Source organism: Penicillium macrosclerotiorum, assembly GCF_028827735.1.
Source record: "Penicillium macrosclerotiorum strain IBT 26536 chromosome Unknown utg000006l_segment0_segment0, whole genome shotgun sequence".
Lineage (NCBI taxonomy): Eukaryota > Fungi > Ascomycota > Eurotiomycetes > Eurotiales > Aspergillaceae > Penicillium > Penicillium macrosclerotiorum.
Window position 1 is genome coordinate 1,124,603 of NW_026643085.1, and position 20,251 is coordinate 1,144,853.

The window sequence follows — 20,251 nt, forward strand, 5'->3', positions numbered from 1 at the left end:
AGATAGCTTAGCATCTTGACTTTCGCGCTTTGTTGATGAACAAGACACAAAACAATCACCAGCTCGAACCGGATTTCCATCTACCCACTTGAAGAACTCCAAGTTCCCGTCGCAACCGCTGTCTGGATTCCAGGTTACCTCATACAGAGGATTATTGTTCTGGTCCAGAATAGTATGAACACGTCCAACTTCTGGGTCTTCGGGATCATGCCAATACTCCCGAATTGAAAAGATATCTTCTGGCAGGACAGTGTCCTGTGACTGTAGCCCAAGGCACATGATACCAGTAGTCTTCTTTCTATCGTAGGAACGGAAAAATAATCCAGAAGACTAAGGTGAACTGTGCTAGCGATTTTACTTTTTGCATCGCTTTTCTGGCGTGACAAGTCAGATCACTCAGTCTCTTATATCCGTCTATCTCGGATGATGCTGCTAAAAATAACCACGATCATCCTATGATGGGCCTTAATTCGGGAATAATTACCAACAAATCTCACCAAAGTAGGAAAAAGTGTTATAGGAACTGCGTATCTTGTATTGATTATTGTTGGGGTGGCGCTTATATCCCAACGCATCATTCTACACAGCAACTAGTCAGCTGGTTGCGGTGGGCGCTTAGGTGAAACCCAACCTGCGTCTCTCAAGTAGTGTGGCAGCTTAGTCGCATTCAGAACTCAAGTCGGACCATGTTTTTATTCCACTGAAACTCTATAAATTAAGAATATTCGAGTTTCATGAGTTTTCCCATGCTGAATTTCTCATAATCAGAGATTCTCAAACCTTATATCGATGAGCGCGGTCTTATTGAGTCAATGGGAATCTAGCAAACATTGCCATTACCGGCTCTTTGATTCACTGGCGTGGATAAGTGAAATCAGCGAGGAGTAAAAGTTCTTCGGAATTCAAGGTATTTAAAACATATTAAAAAAAGTGGGAAAGAAGGAAGCTGATTGATTGAATAATTCATAGTCGTCATAGTAATTATCTCAAAGCCGGTTATACCACTTCCGTTTTTTATACGGCACTTTCTCTGTTTGTTCCTTTTTCATGCCCGGCTTGGAAAGGTAGCCAAACATAGAGCTAATGGTATTCTGCTTCTTATTGAAACGAAGCGGGGTAACATATGCAGCCATCAAACCCATAAGAATAATCAGTTGCTCTGTTTTGTCGTACCCATCGTCGAGATCCAACCGATAGACAGTAAACCTTCCGATTTTCTCATCCGCTGGGTTGAGAGTTGCCGTGTTCCTGGGCTCTTTTTGCCCACCACGAGTATCTGTCTCTTTTAACTTCATTTCCTTTTCAAAATTCTCATCCATGACCCAAGTTAGTTTCCTTATGCCTTTCGATACGGAGAAAGTAGTAATTTTTCTCTGGGTCTTGCGTTCTATTTCCCCAGAAAGTTCCTCGAACCCAGGAAAGGACGAGCCAGATGATAAAGGATTCACTAAGAAGCGTATAGTATCAGAGTTGAATGAACACTCGCCAACTTGTGCTGTACTATTGGGTACAAGCTTCTTATCGAACCTTAATCCGCCCTTGGGATCCCAAGTTATGTCGTAGAGAACTTGCTTCTCCTTCGTAACTTGACAGATTATTTGTTCATGCGCGAAATCTAATGGTGAATCCTTCAAGACAAGTCGGAATTGAATCTGGGTGCGACCGATGGGGTCTTTGATGTTTGACGCCATGTTATATCGTTCGTATTTCCACTTTTCCAAGGATCCCCAGCCCTTTCTGCCAAAAAATCCAGCCCCCTTCACTCTCATAGAGTCAAGATAGTTGCGTAGAGCGAAGAAGCTCATGATGAATATTAATTCCTCTTTTTTTGTGTGTCCATGCTTCATACATAGCTGCTGCTGTTTTTGTTGCTGTCCAGAACCCTCTAAATGACTCCAGCAAACACGTTCCATTTCGCGATTCATTAGCTTTAAACCGAGAGAGTTTTTGCCTATACCGGTCTTGCTCCATTTGAAAGATTCTCGTCTATTCCCGTCTATATAGAGGAGAAAGTTCCCTTCAGAGTCCTTTTGAATCTCCCACTGAAATGAGTTCATGAATATGCGTCTTTTGACTTCGGAGCCGGTTATGGACTTCAATTTGGTTTCAATAAGGATTGGACACTGTGAAGCTCCCTCGATGATGAATCTTTTGCTCTTCGTATTATCAAAAGAGCATACACCAATTCGTCTATCTGTTTTCGCTAAGTCAGCCAATAATTTCTTATATTCATCGTCTGGCTTTTGCCCTTTGTGTCCCAGAATCTCTTTATTTTTTTTATTATCCATATCTTTTTTTTGAGATGTCTTTTCAAATTTTCTGTTTTCTTCTCAAGATCTTGGCTCTCCTTTATAGGATTTGGATCCTTGGGCAGTGCGATCTCTTCGTTCTCTTTGCTAGCGTAAAATAACAGTTTCCCTAATGCTCCTGGAATTCCCGGCTGCAAGTATATCTCATATCGCGCAGGGGGATCATCGCTGGTGACTCGATGCATCTGTTGCAAGCGTTTAAAATTGGGATCAATGAGTGGAGAGCTGAAGTTGAACTTGATGGGCTCTTGGGGCCCCAGATTTGGAGAGCTTGCCATGACGTTTCCTCTATGTAGATATAAATTTGGTAAATTTCAATTTTCCCTTCATCAGACGGCTCAGGACTGCATTTTTTATATTCAGTCTTTTCATAGAGACCTATACTAATAATAGAGATCGTCGTAGAAAAGATGGATCTTATTGTTCAACAAATAGGATCAACAAATATTATTTTGAATGCCGTAATGGAGAGGTATTCGAACGATTCTAATCTCTAGAATGGGTATATAGTCCGGATGTATGTGTGCTCGGCGTTAAGAATGACCTATAAAGGCTAGAAGCAATCTTCGTGCGGACTTGTTGGTAACGCCAACAGCCCAGGCATAACGGCGCTTAGATGGAAGCCTGTCATATGGTTGCTAAATAATGCGTCCGGTTGGTTTAAAATTAGAAATGAAGTTACAAGACGCTTTTCATCTCAGTCAATATCTATATTTGGAAACATCTACGGTTCCCATCTTCTGGCTGCGGTTGGGTGGCTGCCGACAATAAGGAATCGTAAACGAACTTCAGCGACTACACTTCCATCATCTTTCTGTCCTGAAATATGCTGTCAAGACCGATTGCTTCTGCTCGTGTATCAAACTTGAAAGGAGCTTAGACGTGTATTGTCCTTGGTGATCTACAGATCGACTATTTTCGCGACAACAATGATAGCGGTAAAGACATAGAAGATGTCTCATATTATTGGATTTCTTGCATTTTTCTGCATTTGTAAATGTGGAAATCTAAAAGATTATCCTGTTTTGAAGATCTCTAGCCTAGCTATACCCGCTAGCTAGTCCCTGCCTCTAGATAGAATTTTCAGGGGTTTCTAGTGATAGGGATTTTAAAAACATGAGCCCAGCCCATGCTCTAGGTTGAACATTACCGCCAACGAGCTGGAGGTCTGAACCACACCAGCCTAGCAAGAAAGCCGGGCTTCTCTTCAATCTTCAATTCAGTAGTATCATGTCGAGAGAGAACCCTGAATGGTGTCTGTCTGTTAGGCCGAGGCTATACAAGCCAGCTAATCTGCATTGCTATTCCTCCTTGAAGTATATCAAAGAGTATCTAAACTTAGGAAAAATCACGTAAATAAAAAAAGAAAACTACATTTGCGCAAAAACGACTTTGGTCCGTGATCCTGAGCTTGAAGAGTAGTAGACAACGACAGAGGATAGCGAGAGAAGGATAGGCAATTTGCTTCACATTTGTTGGATCCTGAATATTTTGAAGACGGTACTGAATCTTGATATATTATCTAAATACCAGCCTGTACTTGACTAAGAAACATAGGACTAATAGAGTTCGTCTCCGACCACGGTATCTACCCTTAGGTAGCAAGCTCTTGGTTAACGCATAGAGACGTCATAATATGAGATTTCAAGATTAATTAAATTATTCACATAATAAAATTGATGAGGACTGACAATCTCGCAGATTATTTGAGAGATTATACTCTAACTGTACTCTAATTATTTTCTACCATGCCAGGAGTGGTTTCGAAACTAAGTCATTTCACTTCATGCTCACCAAGGGCCACAGTCCGAGTAGGGTTGCAGCCGGTTACATATATCGCCAGTAGTAGCCGAGTCTACTCTCTTCCAAAAGACTGGAAAGGAACACAGCCCGAGGAAAGTACCATCAAGCGGGCCAAGGCAGGAGACGCGACAGACCCGTCAGCGGCAGCAACAGCAGCAGGTATGAAGGAAAGAGAGGTGAATGAAGGGGTTGCAGATGACTCGAAGTCGCAAGGGACAACAGAACGAGGCGGTCGCAAACATGGCGAAAAGGCGAAGAGAGAACATCCGAAGGCACCTGAGCCGATTATTGGGATGAATGATGAACGAGGGCAGGTAGGATCTTCGGGCCTTGGCTGGCTTCTATGTTCTAGACCCGCAAAGCTGATTCAATATCGCTCTACAGAAAGGCAACTAGTTGCTCACAAAAATTTCCATGCTGTTTACCATTCATATCCTCAGTCCTGATTCTACTCATTGAAAATGTGTGCACTTTCGTATCGCATCATTGCTTAGTGTTCCCATTACGAGACGGGTATTCCATTTTTGGACTGTACACAGATGGGTTGACTATGGGCTATCGGCCGACTTTGAATGAAAGAATCTGTCGAGGGGCGATGGTTAACATCCGGTGCAAAGATGGAATGTAAAAAAGGAACTCACATCATGTTTTCCCACCGAAACAATGTCATCTTCAGAGACTCTAGTGCCACCGATTCCCTCGATGTAGGAAATGGGCACGTCGCCCATCACTTTCCGTGCCACATCACCCACTGTGCTATTTCTACTTCAAGTTAGACGGTAGTGTGGTAATCCTCGATAACAGCATTACTTACTTCTTGACCAGAACGCAATCGCGAAACACAGCATTGCCTGCTCCAGAGCCGAAGGTCTGAACATTCCTCACTGGAAAAACCGGCACGAGTCCTAGCAGCTCTGCGGCCCGTGAAAGGCACTGCACAACACCAGTAGATCCAAACCGGTATAGCACCATATCTTTCAAGTTCTCAACGCGACTGCTCCGATATAAAATTATGAGAGAAAGAATCAATACTTGTCTTCGCTGTTATCAACTTACGTCTTCAGTTTTTCATCCATTTCTTTGAGACCTCCACCATCCGGCTCACCCATGTCGATCAGATCTTCTCGTGTATCCAAGAACTCACTGCCCTCCACATACTTGATATATCCTTGTTTCGTTAACCGTCGAAGAAAGACTTCCGATATGGCCGAGCAAAGCACGATGGATTTCGGATCTTGCATTTTGGCGATTTTGCTGATATTCTGCGCCGGTTGGTTAGAATCATCCCTACTTTTGATAGGCACAGCCAACTTACCTTGTCCGCATCGGGATGATCGATCTTGTTCAGAGCGAATACCGTTGGGAATTTCTCGTCAATGAAAGTTCTGACGACAGTTTCGATCGTTTCATCTGACCATTCCTCAAGCGGCTCTTTCATGTTCAGACGGTCCAAACACCGTGCAACGACGGAAGAAGTACTTCCATATCCGGAAAACTGCCCCTGTAATGTGTCGACAGGATTCGCCTCTGCGGTTGATGTTAACGGTTGGCATATTAGGTATGATGTGAAAGTCGATCATGAACTAACTCGTTGCAACATGTCTCCGTTTAATTGACCCCCTATTATTGAACGATTAGTATGCCACCAATAAATATGAAGGCTTTTGTTCCCTACCATTTCTCCATCAAGTTTCCCAGGACCCAGCGAACAATTTCCGACCGTAGCCATTCAATATCGACTGAAGGGTCATATCCCCGAGTAGCTTTGCCCTCTGCATCCGTGGTCCCACTTACATCAACGACATGAATCAAAGCATCGGCATGGCGCAGGTCGTCCAAGAATTTATTTCCTAATCCACGACCTTGATGTGCTCCCGGAACAAGGCCTGCCACGTCTAACAGCTCGATAGGAACCGACCGGCGTCCCTCATGGCAGCCACCGTAGTTTGGTCGGCATCGATCTGAAACACCTTGTCGTTGACAAGCGCATTCAATCTGCAGGTATCCGATAGCTCGTTGCGGATCAATTGTAGTGAAACTGTTGCGCGTCTACTGTTAGCGGAGGACATCGATAAGGCGGGCGTGCACTTGTCGCAAGCGATGGACTGTCAGCCACGTACGGGAAGTTGCCTATTGTGCACAATTGGCGTCAGTCCATGTTTAAATTAGACATTGAGCAATTGAAATATACCTACCGACTTTGGATGTTGCATCAGTCAAACTGTTCAGGGTTGTGGATTTCCCACTTGATGGCTGTGTGCCCCTCATATGGTCAGCGGGGTCCCAGAGATCGCAACAGAGAAGACGGAAGAGAGGGGAGACAGACCTTGCCCACCAGCCCAATCAATGGATCGCGGGGCATCTTAAAAAATGGGAATTGCTATGAGAGCAAAAGCTATGAGGAGGTACGACACGCTCTGCTTTTGCTCCAGACATTCGCCGAGAGCGATAAGAAACATTTTCTGCCCGCCCGATAGAGCAGGCGGTGTTTGTTTGAGGTGGAATATCTCCAACTGGTGAGAATGAATCCTCCCGAGGGTGCTTGGTATGACTAGTGATCACCTGGTCGCATACATATGAGAAGGTGGCATGGAATAAACCCTACACTTGAAAAATAAATGCTTACGGCAAAAGATAGGTCCAATGGACTGACCGTATATAATTCCGGCTAAACCTCTAAGAAAGCAAGCTACATGTGTCAATATATTTCCTTTTTATTCCCAGACCAGCAGCAACTGCAAGCTTGAAATGAGAATAATACAGCCAAAAATATGCTTGGGCTTACGAGTCCTGCCTACATATATTCTAGGAATCGATCTCTACTGACCTGTCGCTTTGAAATAGTCGAACATGAATGTCGCCCTACTCGCCAGTGCTGATCTAGACAGAATGGATCATAGGCCTAATCGCCGTCGTGGCCTCGGCCGACTGCTCTACTATAAACCCAAGGAAGATAAAGGTGAAAATATATGAAAGAGAGTATTAGAGGGGTCCAGCTGCTTCTCAGCGATAGTGCCGATCCTCGTCGACGTAAGTTACAGGTAAAGCCTTTGATCTTAAGGCCTTAGTCTCCGTTAGAGCTTGTAAGGAAAGTGGCGAGCGGGGAGCGGAATGGGGGTCAAAAGTCGTTACATAGAGTGTTGGTTTTATGCGGAGGCCTATTGTCTTATGACAAGGGCTGTCTATTGTTAGAACGAGATACGGAAGGAAATAATTAGGAGTGTGTGAGCACAATGGTCGGCTCTTCAAGGTTGATGGTATGATGGGGTTGAAACGATGCCCCAAAAGACATGACTATGACATTAACCGATCTCTAGGCTGGGAACTATCATTCGTAGAGGGACCTGGATGTTGCAACGTCTAACTCTATTTACCAGGGCCAACACCCTAAACGTAATTATTATGCATAGCCTGGGCTTCAATAATGCCTTATTGGGAACATACTGTAATCTCTCAGGGAATTCTATAGAGGTGCCTAGTGATACCATGAGCAGAAAATATCCACAGTCTGCTATATCGGGTATCGATCGCAATAACGATCACCTCAATGATATCAAAGTTACGAATAAGACTCCACTTTTGTAGCCAGCAAGACTATTCCGCAGAAATGACATCTGCTATTAAAGCACTCAGTTGAAAGGAGCCTGGGCAAAAGGCATACAAGCTCAATACTCCGTAATGGTGGTTGGCATGTCGATCAGGGACATGCGACCCTTCCGATATCTCCACAATGCGGATGAGTTGCCAACCAATCAGCGAGTCTCATGACGCAAACTCTTGGAAAAGAGCCAGTTCATGAAACCAACAATAGACTCCACCATCCCACTGCCTTTGATTCCGGGTATGAAGTCATGTTTGTCCACTTGGTTCCAGCAGAATAAGAATGGTATGGTACAGCAAGTTCTGGGCTGGTTGCCGTTATGTCGTCATTCCAAGGCAGACACGCCACAGCCAGTGCAAACAGCGAGATCTATAAGTCCTTTGCTGCAGTCTGTTCCAATAACATATAACCCTTCAATGAGTTTCAGCATCGATAAATTGTTATTTTATTGCAAACCATTCCACACTTTAAACATGTCCGAACAGACCTTTCATGCCACTCGTCAGGATCTGCGTAAAGCAGAATCTCGAGCCGCTCAGCAGCACGGCGGATCAAACCCTGCCGATTCAGACGTTTCTATCATGAAGGTGAGCTTTCGATCAAACAACGCATAATTAACATGAGCTTATGAATATAATAGTCTATAATCGACCAGAATACAGATAAGACCAAGCAAATCGATGAAACAAAGGCCAACCTTCCTTTGCCCAATCAGCCACCAGTGGCCAGTGACTGGAACTCCCTTGATCAGAGAACTGTCAACGTCGGTTCCGGTGGTGTAGATGGTCCGATAAATGCCGAAATGGACACTGGTCTCCGTGGACCAGCGACGGCAGGAAGCAGTGTTCGTATTGACGGGGCTGAATTGCATCGACCCACTGCACCAGGCAAGAACGTTGGTCGCCAAGGGGTTGAAGGTCTGGACCATCTTCCCTCGGATGCTACGACACACTAAAACGACTTTAATGTGGAGAACGAATTCAATTGTGTATCATAGGTGCTTTTGAGGCTCAATAATAAGCTGCTGAGATAGTGAATTATGGTCAAAATCATGCCTTAATTCATACATAAAGGCAACCTGGGATCAAAGTATAGTATAAACTCCCCAGTAGAGAAAAAGTGTATTCTCGAATCTCCAGTTTATGGGTAGGTTCGGATTCGAACACCAATAATAGTTCCACCAATACTTGATCAGACGAGATGCGGACCTGCCTTGGATACTACCATCTCAAAGTTACCACCAGAGAATGCAGGATATTGATGAAGTCCCGGAGTTTCAGTCAATGTGATAAGTATCTTCGATTTTCATTGTATGCATAATGGAGTATTGAGTATCTGGTTCTTCATGATCTCTGAAGTTTCCACATCGGGAACTATAACTGTTTGCACTGTTTGTCGAGATATGGGAGATCCAGCGCAGGTTCGGCCTGACGTCAAATGGCCCTGTTCTCGCCATCTGCCCAGTTTTATGTCAGTCGCATGTCCGGAATCGATGACTTCAAGGATCTATGACTGGTAAATCATGTGGAGACCGAGACCTCCCTGACGACAAGTTCTCCTTCCAGAACCTGCGGATAAGGGGTCTTTGAGCATGCACGGCTCCACTGTCCCTTGTTTCGATTTCTCCAGTCCGCCACCAACTGCTTTTCATCGAAGCCGATTGATGTGATGGGAAAGTTGAAGACCATGGAATACTCTCATAGGAGCTGATGGACATCGTAAGTATGACATCAGCGCTCTGACGATGCTATCTCAGCGCGTTGTTTGCAGCGCGAAGAGTTATCAGCGCCTATATTCATTGCTATTTAGCCTGCCTTCAGATCTATTCTTCGCAGTTTTAATTTAATTTACTGAGTATCTGTCTCTGTGCTCACCATTTCCTTCGCATATAAAATTCTTTCACAAAGATCACTTGATTTTTCTTCTTTTGCTCGATAAACCGAAAGATCACCTTTAGGCACCATGGATCTTCAAGGCACTCCTATCCCTCCCGGTCCCCGCAGCACCAAAGTCACCACCGACCCTCTTGCCTCTCAAAAACCAATTGAGGAACCATCCGGACCTGTAACCAACGATTCCCTCGCGGCTGAGTCTGTCCGTCGCGGAGGCGCCTTTTCCGAGAACAGAGGCGCCGAACCCATGGGTGTCTCCGGCGGCCACTCTACTCTAAGAACCACCGACACCTCTGCTGCGACTAAGCTTCCATCTGCCCCTGTCGGCGCCGCCCGTGAGACCCGCCAGCGACAGGAGAAGTATCCAGAGGCACTGGGCGGCCAGGGTGACTTCCCTGGTACTCATCTTTCCCAGTCTGGCTACGCCGGCGGCTCAACCGCTGCCAAGCAGCAGATGGGTTTGCACGCTGGCGAGTACCCCGCTTCACAGAAACTAGCGGGCCAGGCTACTGCAAGTGGCAGCGGTGCCAGTCAGTATAACGCTGGTCAGGCCCCATCCTATATCAATGATGTGACCGATGGCTATCAAGGCCAGAAGCCGCACGGAAAGAACTTGAAAGAGGGTGGATTCGACTCCTCAGAGGCTACGAACACGAGTTTTACCTCTCAGATCGGATCTGGGCAGGATCCTGGTCGTGCTGCCGAGCAGAAGTTCCAGCGTACTGTCGCTGAAAGCGGCCCAGATGTCGGTGGCCCCCGACAGAAGGGCGTTGACAACCAGACGATGTACCAGGCTCTGGAGCGGGACCAACGCGTATAGAAATGGCTCGGAAATAGGGCGTTACATATGATGTATTAAGCAAAGCATTTTTCAATAGTTATGGTGCTCTCAAATTCTAGCCGAGTTTACGACGCACGAGGAAATGTACTAAGATGTCTCCTGCATGTATTATAGGTCCTTTTAAGTTTCTCAGTAGCAAAAAAAAAACACACATAACTGCGGAAAATCTCCTCCACAATAAGTTGACCTTCCGCTATTTTCATGTAAATGTGTCATGACAATTGGAATTTGATTTGGGAGTTCCAAGATACAGAAGCAAAGTAAAAAGTAACATCAAATATTCAGGATTCGTCCACTTCCGATTCCGTGTCAGATTCTGAGTCCAACTCGGGGTTGGTGGACAAGAATACCGTGTCGTCGTGCCCGACTCTAGTCTGAAGCCTTACATGCTCAGAAACAGGTATTATCAGCAAACGAGTCTTTGCGGTCTCGCCCAATGGGTTAGAGATATGACGTTGGTTGGCGATTTTATCACTTTCAATCGCAAGCATGGCTGCCCTTCTCCGCTTCCATAGATAATTTCCAAATTCGACCAGCGCGATCGTCAAGATCGCGATCCAGACCAAAGCGAGGAGAACCATCACTGTCATCAGATTCCCTGGAAGGGGATATTGTGGAAGAGCTATAGGAGCAGATTTCAAAAATGGAAATGAAATTCGGTAAGAAAGGAATGAAATGTGGTGACCAGGCGGTAGTTTCAACATGGGAGTCGTATAGAGTTCAGGTTCGGATCCTTGGCTGTTATACTGAGTCGACTCTGATTGTGAATGTCGCAGAATCTCTCCGTAATGGTTATTTCGATGGGAAGACCTCGAATCCACATCAGTGTCGAAGGATCCTTGGTCTTGCGAATTTTCATATTCGTCCTGGTCACCTTGACTCGAGGCTGGCGAGACTGGCACTAAGACTGATACAAGCATTTTTTCCGAGGGCAATTCTTGTTTATAATGCCGTTCCATGGCGATGTTACCATGATCACTCTCTATTTGCTTCTGTGCCTGTGTGCAAACTCGGTCAACTCAGGGTCCCTCATAGATCGAGTTAAGCAATGTGACAGGCGTGGAGATACTGAAGATACATCCCACCTGCGGCAATCGAGTCTTCGGGTTACTGACTTCTAAGATCTTCCACATCCCGTGGGATTGGGGAACAATGAATTGACCTGCCTTGATCCATTGTAGCGATCGGATAGGTTGGGGCCTGACTGGTCGTACAAACACCAGGACAAGAGAGACGAGCGTCCAATGAAGTAGGAGTGGCCTTTGCATCGTATTGATTTATTGAGCCTCAAATGTCCAGGTGAAATGTTATTCATGAGTAAGTAAGCAATTCAGCACAGATGCATGATCGGTGCCGAGAGGTTGCTGCAGGTAGAAATCAAGAGCAACAGATGCGCCCGCCTGTAAAAGAGAGAGCGAAAAGCCTTCCTTTTATTACGATTCGGCAGGCAGGGCCCAACGACAGGGATGTGAGAAACAACCCGCAAGGGCCTTTAGAATTGTTACTTCGGACTTTGAAAGATGCCGCGTGCGACCTACTAGACAGCAGTGTCAGGAGGGGGAATGAGACCTTCATTCTGGGAGACACAGATCCGGAGAACACAGTCGATACCACTGATCTCTGGGTTTTTTTCATTGGTGTGCTGAAGATGAGCCTTGCCCGCGGTATGCCATTTCCTCCCCCTTGTTCGACTTTTTCAGATAATTCAGGATCGATCAGATTGATCGCCGAGGAATGACAACGCCACTTGAGCCGATAGTTCGGGTCCGAAGTAAGGCCAGGCGTCTAGACTCGGGCACTATTTGTACCACAGATACCCAAACCAAGATGTCCGAGAGCTGGCCGCCGATCACGAAAGAGTTGGAGGTGATTGTGTCTTCCCGCAGCACCGTAAAATGCAGTCACTGAATAATGATTAATGAGTTGTTCTGTTCGTTTAGGAAGTAAGAGTTGCGTGTAACATTTCCTAGTCTTCAGTCGTTGAGCGACAGTAGTTGTCTAGATCGTCTTGTACTATTCAATGGCATCTCCCTTGCACGATTGATCATTGTTGTGCCCGTCAGAATGAAGAGGTAGTTACTAGAATCTAATGGCACCCAAATAGAGGTAGACTTAAAGATTATAGGCATGGACTGTGGCTGCAGAAGATTGCCCATGTGTGAATCCAAGTCGCATGGAAGGTCCACTTGGGCTACGGGCAAAAGAACGAGGAATACATGCATGAATATGAGGTGATTTCTCATTGAAATTCTTCCTGGCTTTTTTCATACACCGTCAAGAAAACGCCGAACTGCAGTATAGCAAAGATGGAAATAAGATAAAGAAAAAAGAAACCCATAGGCCAGACCCCCAAAGACATGCACGGTCTTATCAGACAAGAACAAAAACCTGTACAAGAGCACCCACCAGCAACCAGGAACGTGGGAAAGAAGCAAGCATTAAAATGGAACGGCCCGGGCGGTCTTAAACAACCAGCTTCTTAGCCTCCTTCTCAGCCAGCTTGGCCAGCTCCTCGAACACCTTGCTGAAGTCCTCGCCATCGGCACCCTCGTCAAGCTTCTTGTTCTTGCCGGAGGACTTGGGGGTCACCATGACAACACTGGTAGGGCGCTTGGTGGCAGCAGAGGCACCGAGTTCGGCGCGAGAAGTGACGAAGACGTAAGGAATACCGTGGTCCTCGCACAGAACGGGAATGTGGGAGATGACATCCATGGGGGAGATGTCCGCGGCGAGGATGACGACGCCCGAGGGGATCTCAATCTTAGCGTTGGGAGCAGGGATGGTGGATTTCCGAAGGGCCTTGACAACCTCCTTGACACCACGCTTGAGAGACTTGTTGACGGCAGCTATAGAGGGCAAAGTATTAGCGATCCGAAATCCGGAAAATTTGCGGTAGGTATAGGATGCGCCAGGGTAATTGATACGCCAGAGACAGCAGACCAAACCCCCATAGCTCAATTGAGTGAAAGCTAAAATAGGGTATATGGGATAATATCATTTCGGCGAAAGCATAGCTTCAACTTACCCTTCTTGACGCTCTTGAGCACCTTCTTGGCCTGCTTGTCCTCGACCAATGGGTTGGCAAAAGGTACGACGGCACCAACGGGGCGGTCCACGGCCATAACATCGACATCAGCGTCAACGGCACCAGCGGAAGCAGCCTGCTCCAAGGTCTCCTGGACCTGAGAGTTGATCTCCTTCTCTACCGCATCGGCGAGAACGGTCTTGTCCTTCTTGTCCTTCTTTTCCTTCTTGGCCTTGTGCACACCGTCCTTCTCAGCACGCTTCTCCTTCTTCTCAGCGCGCTTCTTGTCCTTCTCAACCTTGTCCTTGCCCATGATGTCGGATTCGAGTGAGAGACGGGGGCGAGTGAGAGTGGGTGGGATGAATGACGGATGTGTGCAAAGAGAAATCCGCCTCGAAATAATTTCTTAAAATTTTGACACTAGTCCCAATGCAGCATCTCTGGGTTGCTGACTAAGACCCAAACATTCGCGGTCCTCTGGGGCTCGGACGGAGCCTTCATGCGACCGCGCAGTTCCTTGTCCAGGTTTAAACAGAAATTAGAGGTGCCGTGGGCATCTGGTTCAGTCAACGTGGGTGAGTGTTAAAGCTCATGAGCTCCGCGTCTGGTCGGAATGGTGGAGCTAACCTGTCTCTTTCAAGAAAACACCATGGACACCAGCCAGACAACGCGCCCGGCATCCCAGTTGATTGCCGGGTTTGCGTCGCCCTCAACACCAGCTGCTGCACATACTAGCTCACAGTCCTTCCTCCAATCTGTTCAACACCAACGGTCACCGCAGCCAGCTCATGGTCAGATTCACTTTCCCCATTAATATCTTTCAATGAACACAGATGCAGAAGGTAGCTGACAAGGAAGCTCAGATGCGGAAAAGGATGAATTGCGGGTACAAGTTAGCACACTCAAGTACGAGCTAGAGAACATCAAGCAAGAGCGCGCTCTTGAGGCCCTTCGCCATGAAAAAGAGACTAGGGATCTGCAGCTCAAGGCCGATGCGGATTTCCGAAAGGCCCAGGTTAGTGTCATTCGAGAACGTCCATTGAGATTGACCTTGCAGATGACGTGTACTGATTAAATTCTGTAATAGGCCGCCGAGTCTGCAAGTCATAGGGCTACCCACAAGAGCGAGGGGCTGGCGAAGGAGTTGAAGGAAGCACAAGACCAAGCGCTCAATGAGAAAGTAGAGCTGGAGCGCAAACTGCGGAGCTTGCAAGATGAAAAACAAAACCTCCAGGAAGAATATAACGACGCACAGGCCCAGCTCTCGGATCAGGAACGTCGGTCCAAATACCAAATCAATGAGCTTGAAACTGTCCGCGCTTCCCTACAAAAGACAATCGAGGAACTCCAAAGTGATATACAAGAGGCGCGCAACTCCCAACAAACCACTCAAGAAAAGCTATCACAACGGGAAGCCGAAGTCGCCGATCTCGAGTCCCAAAACATTCAACTCAAAGCCGAAGGTAATGACGTTGAAGCTTTGGCCGTTCTAAAGCGGGAGCTGTCAGAGCAGGTCAGCCACATCCGTGAGCTGGAAACAGCCAACAGAGACCAAACAGTGGAGTTGCGGCACCTACGAAAGATCCAAAAGAACGTTGAGGTAGTCGAGGAGCAGAAGAGATCGCTTGAGAATCAGCTGCAGTTTATGAAGGGATTTGAGGCCGAGCTTGACACCTTACGAATTCAAAAACAGGCCCTAGAAGACGAGCGACAGTCATGGACCAGCATGTTACAGGAAAATGACCAGCCCACAGAGTTCGATTCCCCAGAAGCGGTGGTGAGGGCGCTGGTTCAGGAACGTATTGAAAAAGCCACACTCGTTGATCGGATAGGCACAGTTGAAGCGCAATTCCTGGAAAAAGACGAGGCGATCAACATCTTGGAAAAAGAGAAAACACAACTTCGCCAAGAATTGGAAAAGCTTCGTGCCACAGGAAGCATTTTGGCTGGAGGATCGGCTTCCGCTGTGGCGGAGACTCGGGCCCGCGCCCGGTTAGAGCGACAGCGTGCCCTCGCCATCAAAGAAGTTGAGTATCTACGTGCACAGCTCAAGACGTTTGACGCCGAAGAGGAAACGATGAACGCAGATCAAAGCAACTATGACGAGCAAAAGTCCCAACAAATCGCACAGTTGGAAAAGCTTGTGGATGAATATCGCGGTGACCTTAAAAATGCCCATGAAGAGCTTTCTAAGCGTGAAGCGCTGCAGCCGGAGGAAACACAAGCTAGAGGAACCAAACGCCCCCTTTCGCCGGCTGATAGCGATGCTGAGAGTGAGCGTCTTGCTGTTCTGACACGGAAGAACCGCAAGCTTCAGGAATCCCTCTCCAAATCCGAAGAGGCCAAAACTCTTGCTCGTCGAGAACTCGAGGCTGCTAAATCTCAATTGAAGTCTTTGCAATCCAAATCTCGGGTCCGCGTCCTCGAGCTGCGAGACAACCCAACCGCTGAAACGGAAAAGATTAAAATGGCTACCCTGACAACTCTCCGCTCAGAGAACCAGGCTCTGCTAGCCCAGCTTCGTGGGGAACATTCTGGTGTCAAAGTTGTCCCCATCAGCACTCTTGATAGCCTGAAACTCGACATGCAGGATATGGAACGCGTCGTTGCAGACAAGGAGAAGCGCATGCGCCGGCTTAAGGAGATCTGGACGGCTAAATCATCCGAGTTCCGGGAGGCTGTTGCCTCTCTCTTAGGCTATAAGCTCGACTTCCTCCCTAATGGTCGTGTTCGTGTCACTTCGATGTTCCATCTCTCAGCCGCCTACCGTCATGGCGACAGCGATGCGCCCTCCGACGCTCGCGGACCGGGTAGCATGGGCGACGGAGAGGAGAACTCGATTGTGTTCGATGGTGAAAACGGCACAATGAAGATTTTGGGTGGGCCAAACAGTCTCTTTGCCCTTGAAATCAAGCCTCTGATCAAGTTTTGGGTTGAAGAGAGGAAAGATATTCCCTGTTTTCTGGCAGCTATGACGCTGGACTTCTATGATAAGACTACCCGAGCGGCCAGGATATAGAGATATTTATGTCGTATATTCTTTCTCGCCCCTTTACTCAAGTTTTCTCAAATATGATTCCCCGGCACGTTGGTCTTCGGTGCTATGTTATGCGTTAATGAACTTGCCGCTGTATGTATATGTAACCAATATGAAGTATTGTGTGCCATCATGCTCTCTAAACCCACGTCTATATTGAAATCAATACAAATCACTCTTACAATTGAGTAGTGCATGCTATGTGTAGAACAAATATATGAAGCCGCATTATGAACACGAGAGGGATCAATGAGCGGACAGCACTGAAGTCACATAAATACGCGGGTCTGAATGCCTAGCTAGAATCCAAAGCCACAACAGAAAAGAAAACGCTATTTGCAGGAGAAAACTCGGGGGATCAAAAAGAGGGTAAGAGGAGACTAACACAACCAGTTTCAGGATTTTCCTCCTCTTTCTGCTTGTCATCTGCCTTCATCTACCAGGAGATAGATGGACAATGCCGAAAACACAAAAAATCTTCGTAGACAAATTACATATACCAACAAGACTGCCATAGCATGCACGACCTCATTTTAAGCAGAGATATACTTACCACCGACCAATTTGCGCGCGACTGGAACCTCTAGCCATGAGACAGAAGCAGTCCGCGCGTTACGAGGGGAGCCATCATCAGCGAAGGGGTCAATTTCCTTCTGCTGAGCGTCTGGCACGGCGCGGCTGATGCCCAGTCGCGCGCCTGTTTCGGTGGTGTGAAGCTCAAACTTCGCTTCGACATTGCCCTTGCGCGGCCCAGGAGTGGACGTTGCGAAACGCACAAGAAACCTACCTTCCTCTCCACCAGCCCCGGCGGCCTTGATTTCCAACTCGGGAATCTTCCAGGTGACAGTGGACGTCTTGCGGCGGAAAGTGGCACCGGTGTTGGGGTACATGACGGCATTGACAGCGTGCGCGACTGAGTCGCGCGGCTGCTTTGTGGCCTCATCCTCGGCAGCCGTGTCAAGACCGACAGTGAGGACAACATTTTTGAGGGTGATGGAGGTGGCAGGCTGGGAGACAAAGACGGGGTTCAGAGAGTAGAAAATGATGGCGCTGGCTTGACTTTCTTGCAAATTCCAGACGGGCTTGAAAAGAACTGGGCAGTAAGCAGAAGGATTTGTCTGGTCTAGGTGAATTTGGTATTTGAAAGCAACTGTCGGCAGAGCTCGCGAGATGTTATTCAATTGGACATTGTACTCGCCACGCTTTTCGTCCGCGCCTTCTTTGTTGGCTTCTTGGACAAAGTGTGGGTTGGCAGCGACTTTTTCTAGGACAGGGAAGTTGTCGAGACGAATGCGCTCCGAATCAACGACAACGCCTGCGGTGGCATTATGTGCCAGAGCCAGCTCTCCCACCACGAAAGACTTAGTGACGCTGCCCTCTGCGAACCAGGCATTGACTGTCTCGATGATAGAGGCATTCAGCCCCGGCTCGTGGAGCTCAGGGTGAGTACTTGGCCCATGGCCATGCATCGTGTGTCCTGAGCGAACAGAGGTTGTGTCTGACATTGCATGGTCCTCTGTGGCATTACTAGGAGAGGCGACATGTCTCACAGGTGAAGACGGGGCATACAAATCAGATGCCGCTTGAGTGACCGTTGGATCAGTGCTCGGATTTGGCACGAAGACGGTGTTTCGAACATCACGACGACCGCGAATAGTGCCTGCATTCCGCCTAATACCTGTCTGTTGAGCACGCTGTCGGTATTTTGTGTGAGTCATGTGGAATATTTCAAAAGTACAATAACATTCAAATAGACTTACCATTCGAAGAGTGTTTGCCATGTCATCCATGGCCTGTTTTGCCTGACTCTCATCCTCAAAGATAGGCTGGTCTCGAATCGTCAAGTTCATTGCTGACTCCTCCAACCTATAGCATATCTCTGGTTAGTGTATGAGCGTGGAATGATTGATGACTGAGACTACGTACCCAGACGCCTCTCTTTGGGCGCGCGTAATTTCATCCACAGTAGACGGACGCTCGGTGAAACCTTCTGAATCGACATGCGGCTAGTGAAAGGTCAGAGAATCATTCTAACGGGTTCCAATGGTGATTGAAAACATGTGCATACCTGACCAACGCCATTGCTAGTAAATCCCGATCGAGCCTCTGTCGAAGTCCCATTCGCAGTGGCATTCTCCGGCTGAGGAATTGGTAGCGGGGCTATTGTCTCAGCGACATTGTGATCTTGTGACACACTTGGGTTCCGTGTGGATGATCCTTCAGTCAAAGATGTTCCCGGGCGGTCTGCAGTCGAGGGAGGCGACTCGGGGATCTGCATCTCTCGTGAAGACTCTGATCTCATAAAAGATGAGAACGGACTGCGGTGTTTCTTCTCTGGCTTTCGGTCAAAGCTACCAGCGGTCGGTCCAACAACACTCTTACGGCGATTCATGACAGTACCTAGTCGCCTCAGTCCTCCTAGCGGAGTGTGCCGTGGCACGGGCTCCGGTGCTTCAGTAGCACAGAAACTTGTTAGATTTCACCTGAGTCAACCACCTCGACCAAATTAACGGACTTACCAGGTGGTGTTTGGACAACGCTCGGCGCTGGCAGTGGAGCAGGAGTTTCTGATCGCTGGGATCTCTGGCTAGCTGCATCATCTTGAATAGGCGGGGGAGGAGCAAGCGGCGCATCCGCTTGGGGAGGTGTAGCCGCTGGAGGTGGTGCAATGTCGGACTGGGAAGCTTGTCGCCGCGATGTCACTGGCGATAGTGGGATTCGGTTACCTGCCATTTTAGCAGCAAAAGTCTTGATTTCATCCGCGGTCTCCACATTGAGAAGAACATTCAAACAGCTTTCAGCGGCTTGCCGGCCGCGCTCAACCTGATCCACTTCGTGCGTCTCCAATTGAGTCAGAACGTCCCGGAGGTGGTTAAGGCGACCTTCGTCAGCTGCCTGGAGCTGTTCAAAGACGAAGGGGGCACGCGACTCCCATTGCTGGTTCATTTCGTCGGCAGAGGCAATTGCGCTGGCTAGGTTGCTTGCGCCCTTGGTGCCCTTTCCCTTGGCTTTTTCCACTTTCTTCTGCGCAGCCTCGACATTTTTGGCTAGACTGGCTAGGTTGCTCTGAATGCCTGGCATTGACTGCATGTCGCGGTTCTTGTTGCTGTATTCTCTCAGGGGTCGTTCAACATCCTCCTCAATCTTGGTCGCAAGAGTCTCGTGCGAAACGGCCAATGCTTCCGTGGCGTTAATGATGCGCTGCCAGGGAATTTGGAAGATACTGTGCCGTTGGTTAGAATAAATCTCTTCTCTCTCTTAGCCGGGGTTGAATCAGAGTCTGAGACCACCCCAGTGTCAGCTCACTTACCCAAGTGCCGCGCCATTGTCTAATTGCGGGCGATGCGCCAGCTTCCGCAAGCTCTGGGCATAGACCTCTTCCAAGCGACGTCGTTCCTATCTCCAAGTCAACAATTATACCCCGCGATTCCAGAGAATGTGATATCCGGAGCGTGACGGGTCATGAAGGACAGGTCATCGTACCTGGAGGAAGTCGGCAATATCCGCATGGATCTTGTTGATGACTCGGATGCGCTCATTGAGGACGGTTGTGGCTTGTCCGGGCTGTAAAGTGGCCTAGATTGAGACAAGAGCACATTTGGTCAGTATGGTATCGCTCGTAACGGTCGCTGGAGGCTTTCCGAGGGGTCCATTCCTACCAGCAATGCAGGGTACTCCTGCCGTGACAGCTCCATGATTTCGGATTCGATAGTTCTCAGTACAGCGCATGAAGCGCACAATTA

At 47.8% G+C, this 20,251-nt stretch overlaps 9 protein-coding genes across 9 annotated transcripts; 4 read left to right on the forward strand and 5 right to left on the reverse strand.

The window, feature by feature from the left end:
* Positions 1–986: 986 nt before the first annotated feature.
* Positions 987–1,805, reverse strand: N7462_005702 (uncharacterized protein; the record flags this gene model as incomplete). Its single annotated transcript, XM_057077420.1, has 1 exon — positions 987–1,805. The coding sequence occupies one exon, from the start codon at positions 1,803–1,805 to the stop codon at positions 987–989; it is 819 nt and encodes a 272-aa protein (XP_056933000.1).
* A 2,252-nt stretch (positions 1,806–4,057) lies between these two features.
* Positions 4,058–4,508, forward strand: N7462_005703 (uncharacterized protein; the record flags this gene model as incomplete). Its single annotated transcript, XM_057077421.1, has 2 exons — positions 4,058–4,426; positions 4,497–4,508. The coding sequence occupies 2 exons, from the start codon at positions 4,058–4,060 to the stop codon at positions 4,506–4,508; spliced, it is 381 nt and encodes a 126-aa protein (XP_056933001.1).
* Positions 4,509–4,667: 159 nt separating this feature from the next.
* N7462_005704 (Ygr210 GTPase family protein) lies at positions 4,668–6,474 on the reverse strand (the record flags this gene model as incomplete). The annotated part of the gene is made up of 10 exons (XM_057077422.1): positions 4,668–4,694; positions 4,754–4,874; positions 4,927–5,106; positions 5,169–5,374; positions 5,428–5,639; positions 5,701–5,732; positions 5,788–6,150; positions 6,233–6,242; positions 6,308–6,365; positions 6,439–6,474. 10 exons carry the CDS (start codon positions 6,472–6,474, stop codon positions 4,668–4,670), a joined length of 1,245 nt encoding a protein of 414 aa, XP_056933002.1.
* Positions 6,475–8,186: 1,712 nt separating this feature from the next.
* N7462_005705 (uncharacterized protein) lies at positions 8,187–8,668 on the forward strand (the record flags this gene model as incomplete). The annotated part of the gene is made up of 2 exons (XM_057077423.1): positions 8,187–8,300; positions 8,354–8,668. The coding sequence occupies 2 exons, from the start codon at positions 8,187–8,189 to the stop codon at positions 8,666–8,668; spliced, it is 429 nt and encodes a 142-aa protein (XP_056933003.1).
* Positions 8,669–9,675: 1,007 nt separating this feature from the next.
* On the forward strand, positions 9,676–10,425 carry N7462_005706 (uncharacterized protein; the record flags this gene model as incomplete). Its single annotated transcript, XM_057077424.1, has 1 exon — positions 9,676–10,425. The coding sequence occupies one exon, from the start codon at positions 9,676–9,678 to the stop codon at positions 10,423–10,425; it is 750 nt and encodes a 249-aa protein (XP_056933004.1).
* Positions 10,426–10,727: 302 nt separating this feature from the next.
* Positions 10,728–11,366, reverse strand: N7462_005707 (uncharacterized protein; the record flags this gene model as incomplete). Its single annotated transcript, XM_057077425.1, has 1 exon — positions 10,728–11,366. One exon carries the CDS (start codon positions 11,364–11,366, stop codon positions 10,728–10,730), a length of 639 nt encoding a protein of 212 aa, XP_056933005.1.
* Positions 11,367–12,909: 1,543 nt separating this feature from the next.
* N7462_005708 (uncharacterized protein) lies at positions 12,910–13,784 on the reverse strand (the record flags this gene model as incomplete). The annotated part of the gene is made up of 2 exons (XM_057077426.1): positions 12,910–13,292; positions 13,472–13,784. The coding sequence occupies 2 exons, from the start codon at positions 13,782–13,784 to the stop codon at positions 12,910–12,912; spliced, it is 696 nt and encodes a 231-aa protein (XP_056933006.1).
* A 336-nt stretch (positions 13,785–14,120) lies between these two features.
* On the forward strand, positions 14,121–16,490 carry N7462_005709 (coiled-coil domain-containing protein MAD1; the record flags this gene model as incomplete). The annotated part of the gene is made up of 3 exons (XM_057077427.1): positions 14,121–14,262; positions 14,335–14,486; positions 14,559–16,490. 3 exons carry the CDS (start codon positions 14,121–14,123, stop codon positions 16,488–16,490), a joined length of 2,226 nt encoding a protein of 741 aa, XP_056933007.1.
* A 551-nt stretch (positions 16,491–17,041) lies between these two features.
* On the reverse strand, positions 17,042–20,203 carry N7462_005710 (uncharacterized protein; the record flags this gene model as incomplete). Its single annotated transcript, XM_057077428.1, has 8 exons — positions 17,042–18,202; positions 18,269–18,374; positions 18,435–18,514; positions 18,577–18,959; positions 19,028–19,731; positions 19,819–19,904; positions 19,992–20,084; positions 20,168–20,203. 8 exons carry the CDS (start codon positions 20,201–20,203, stop codon positions 17,042–17,044), a joined length of 2,649 nt encoding a protein of 882 aa, XP_056933008.1.
* Positions 20,204–20,251: the final 48 nt, after the last annotated feature.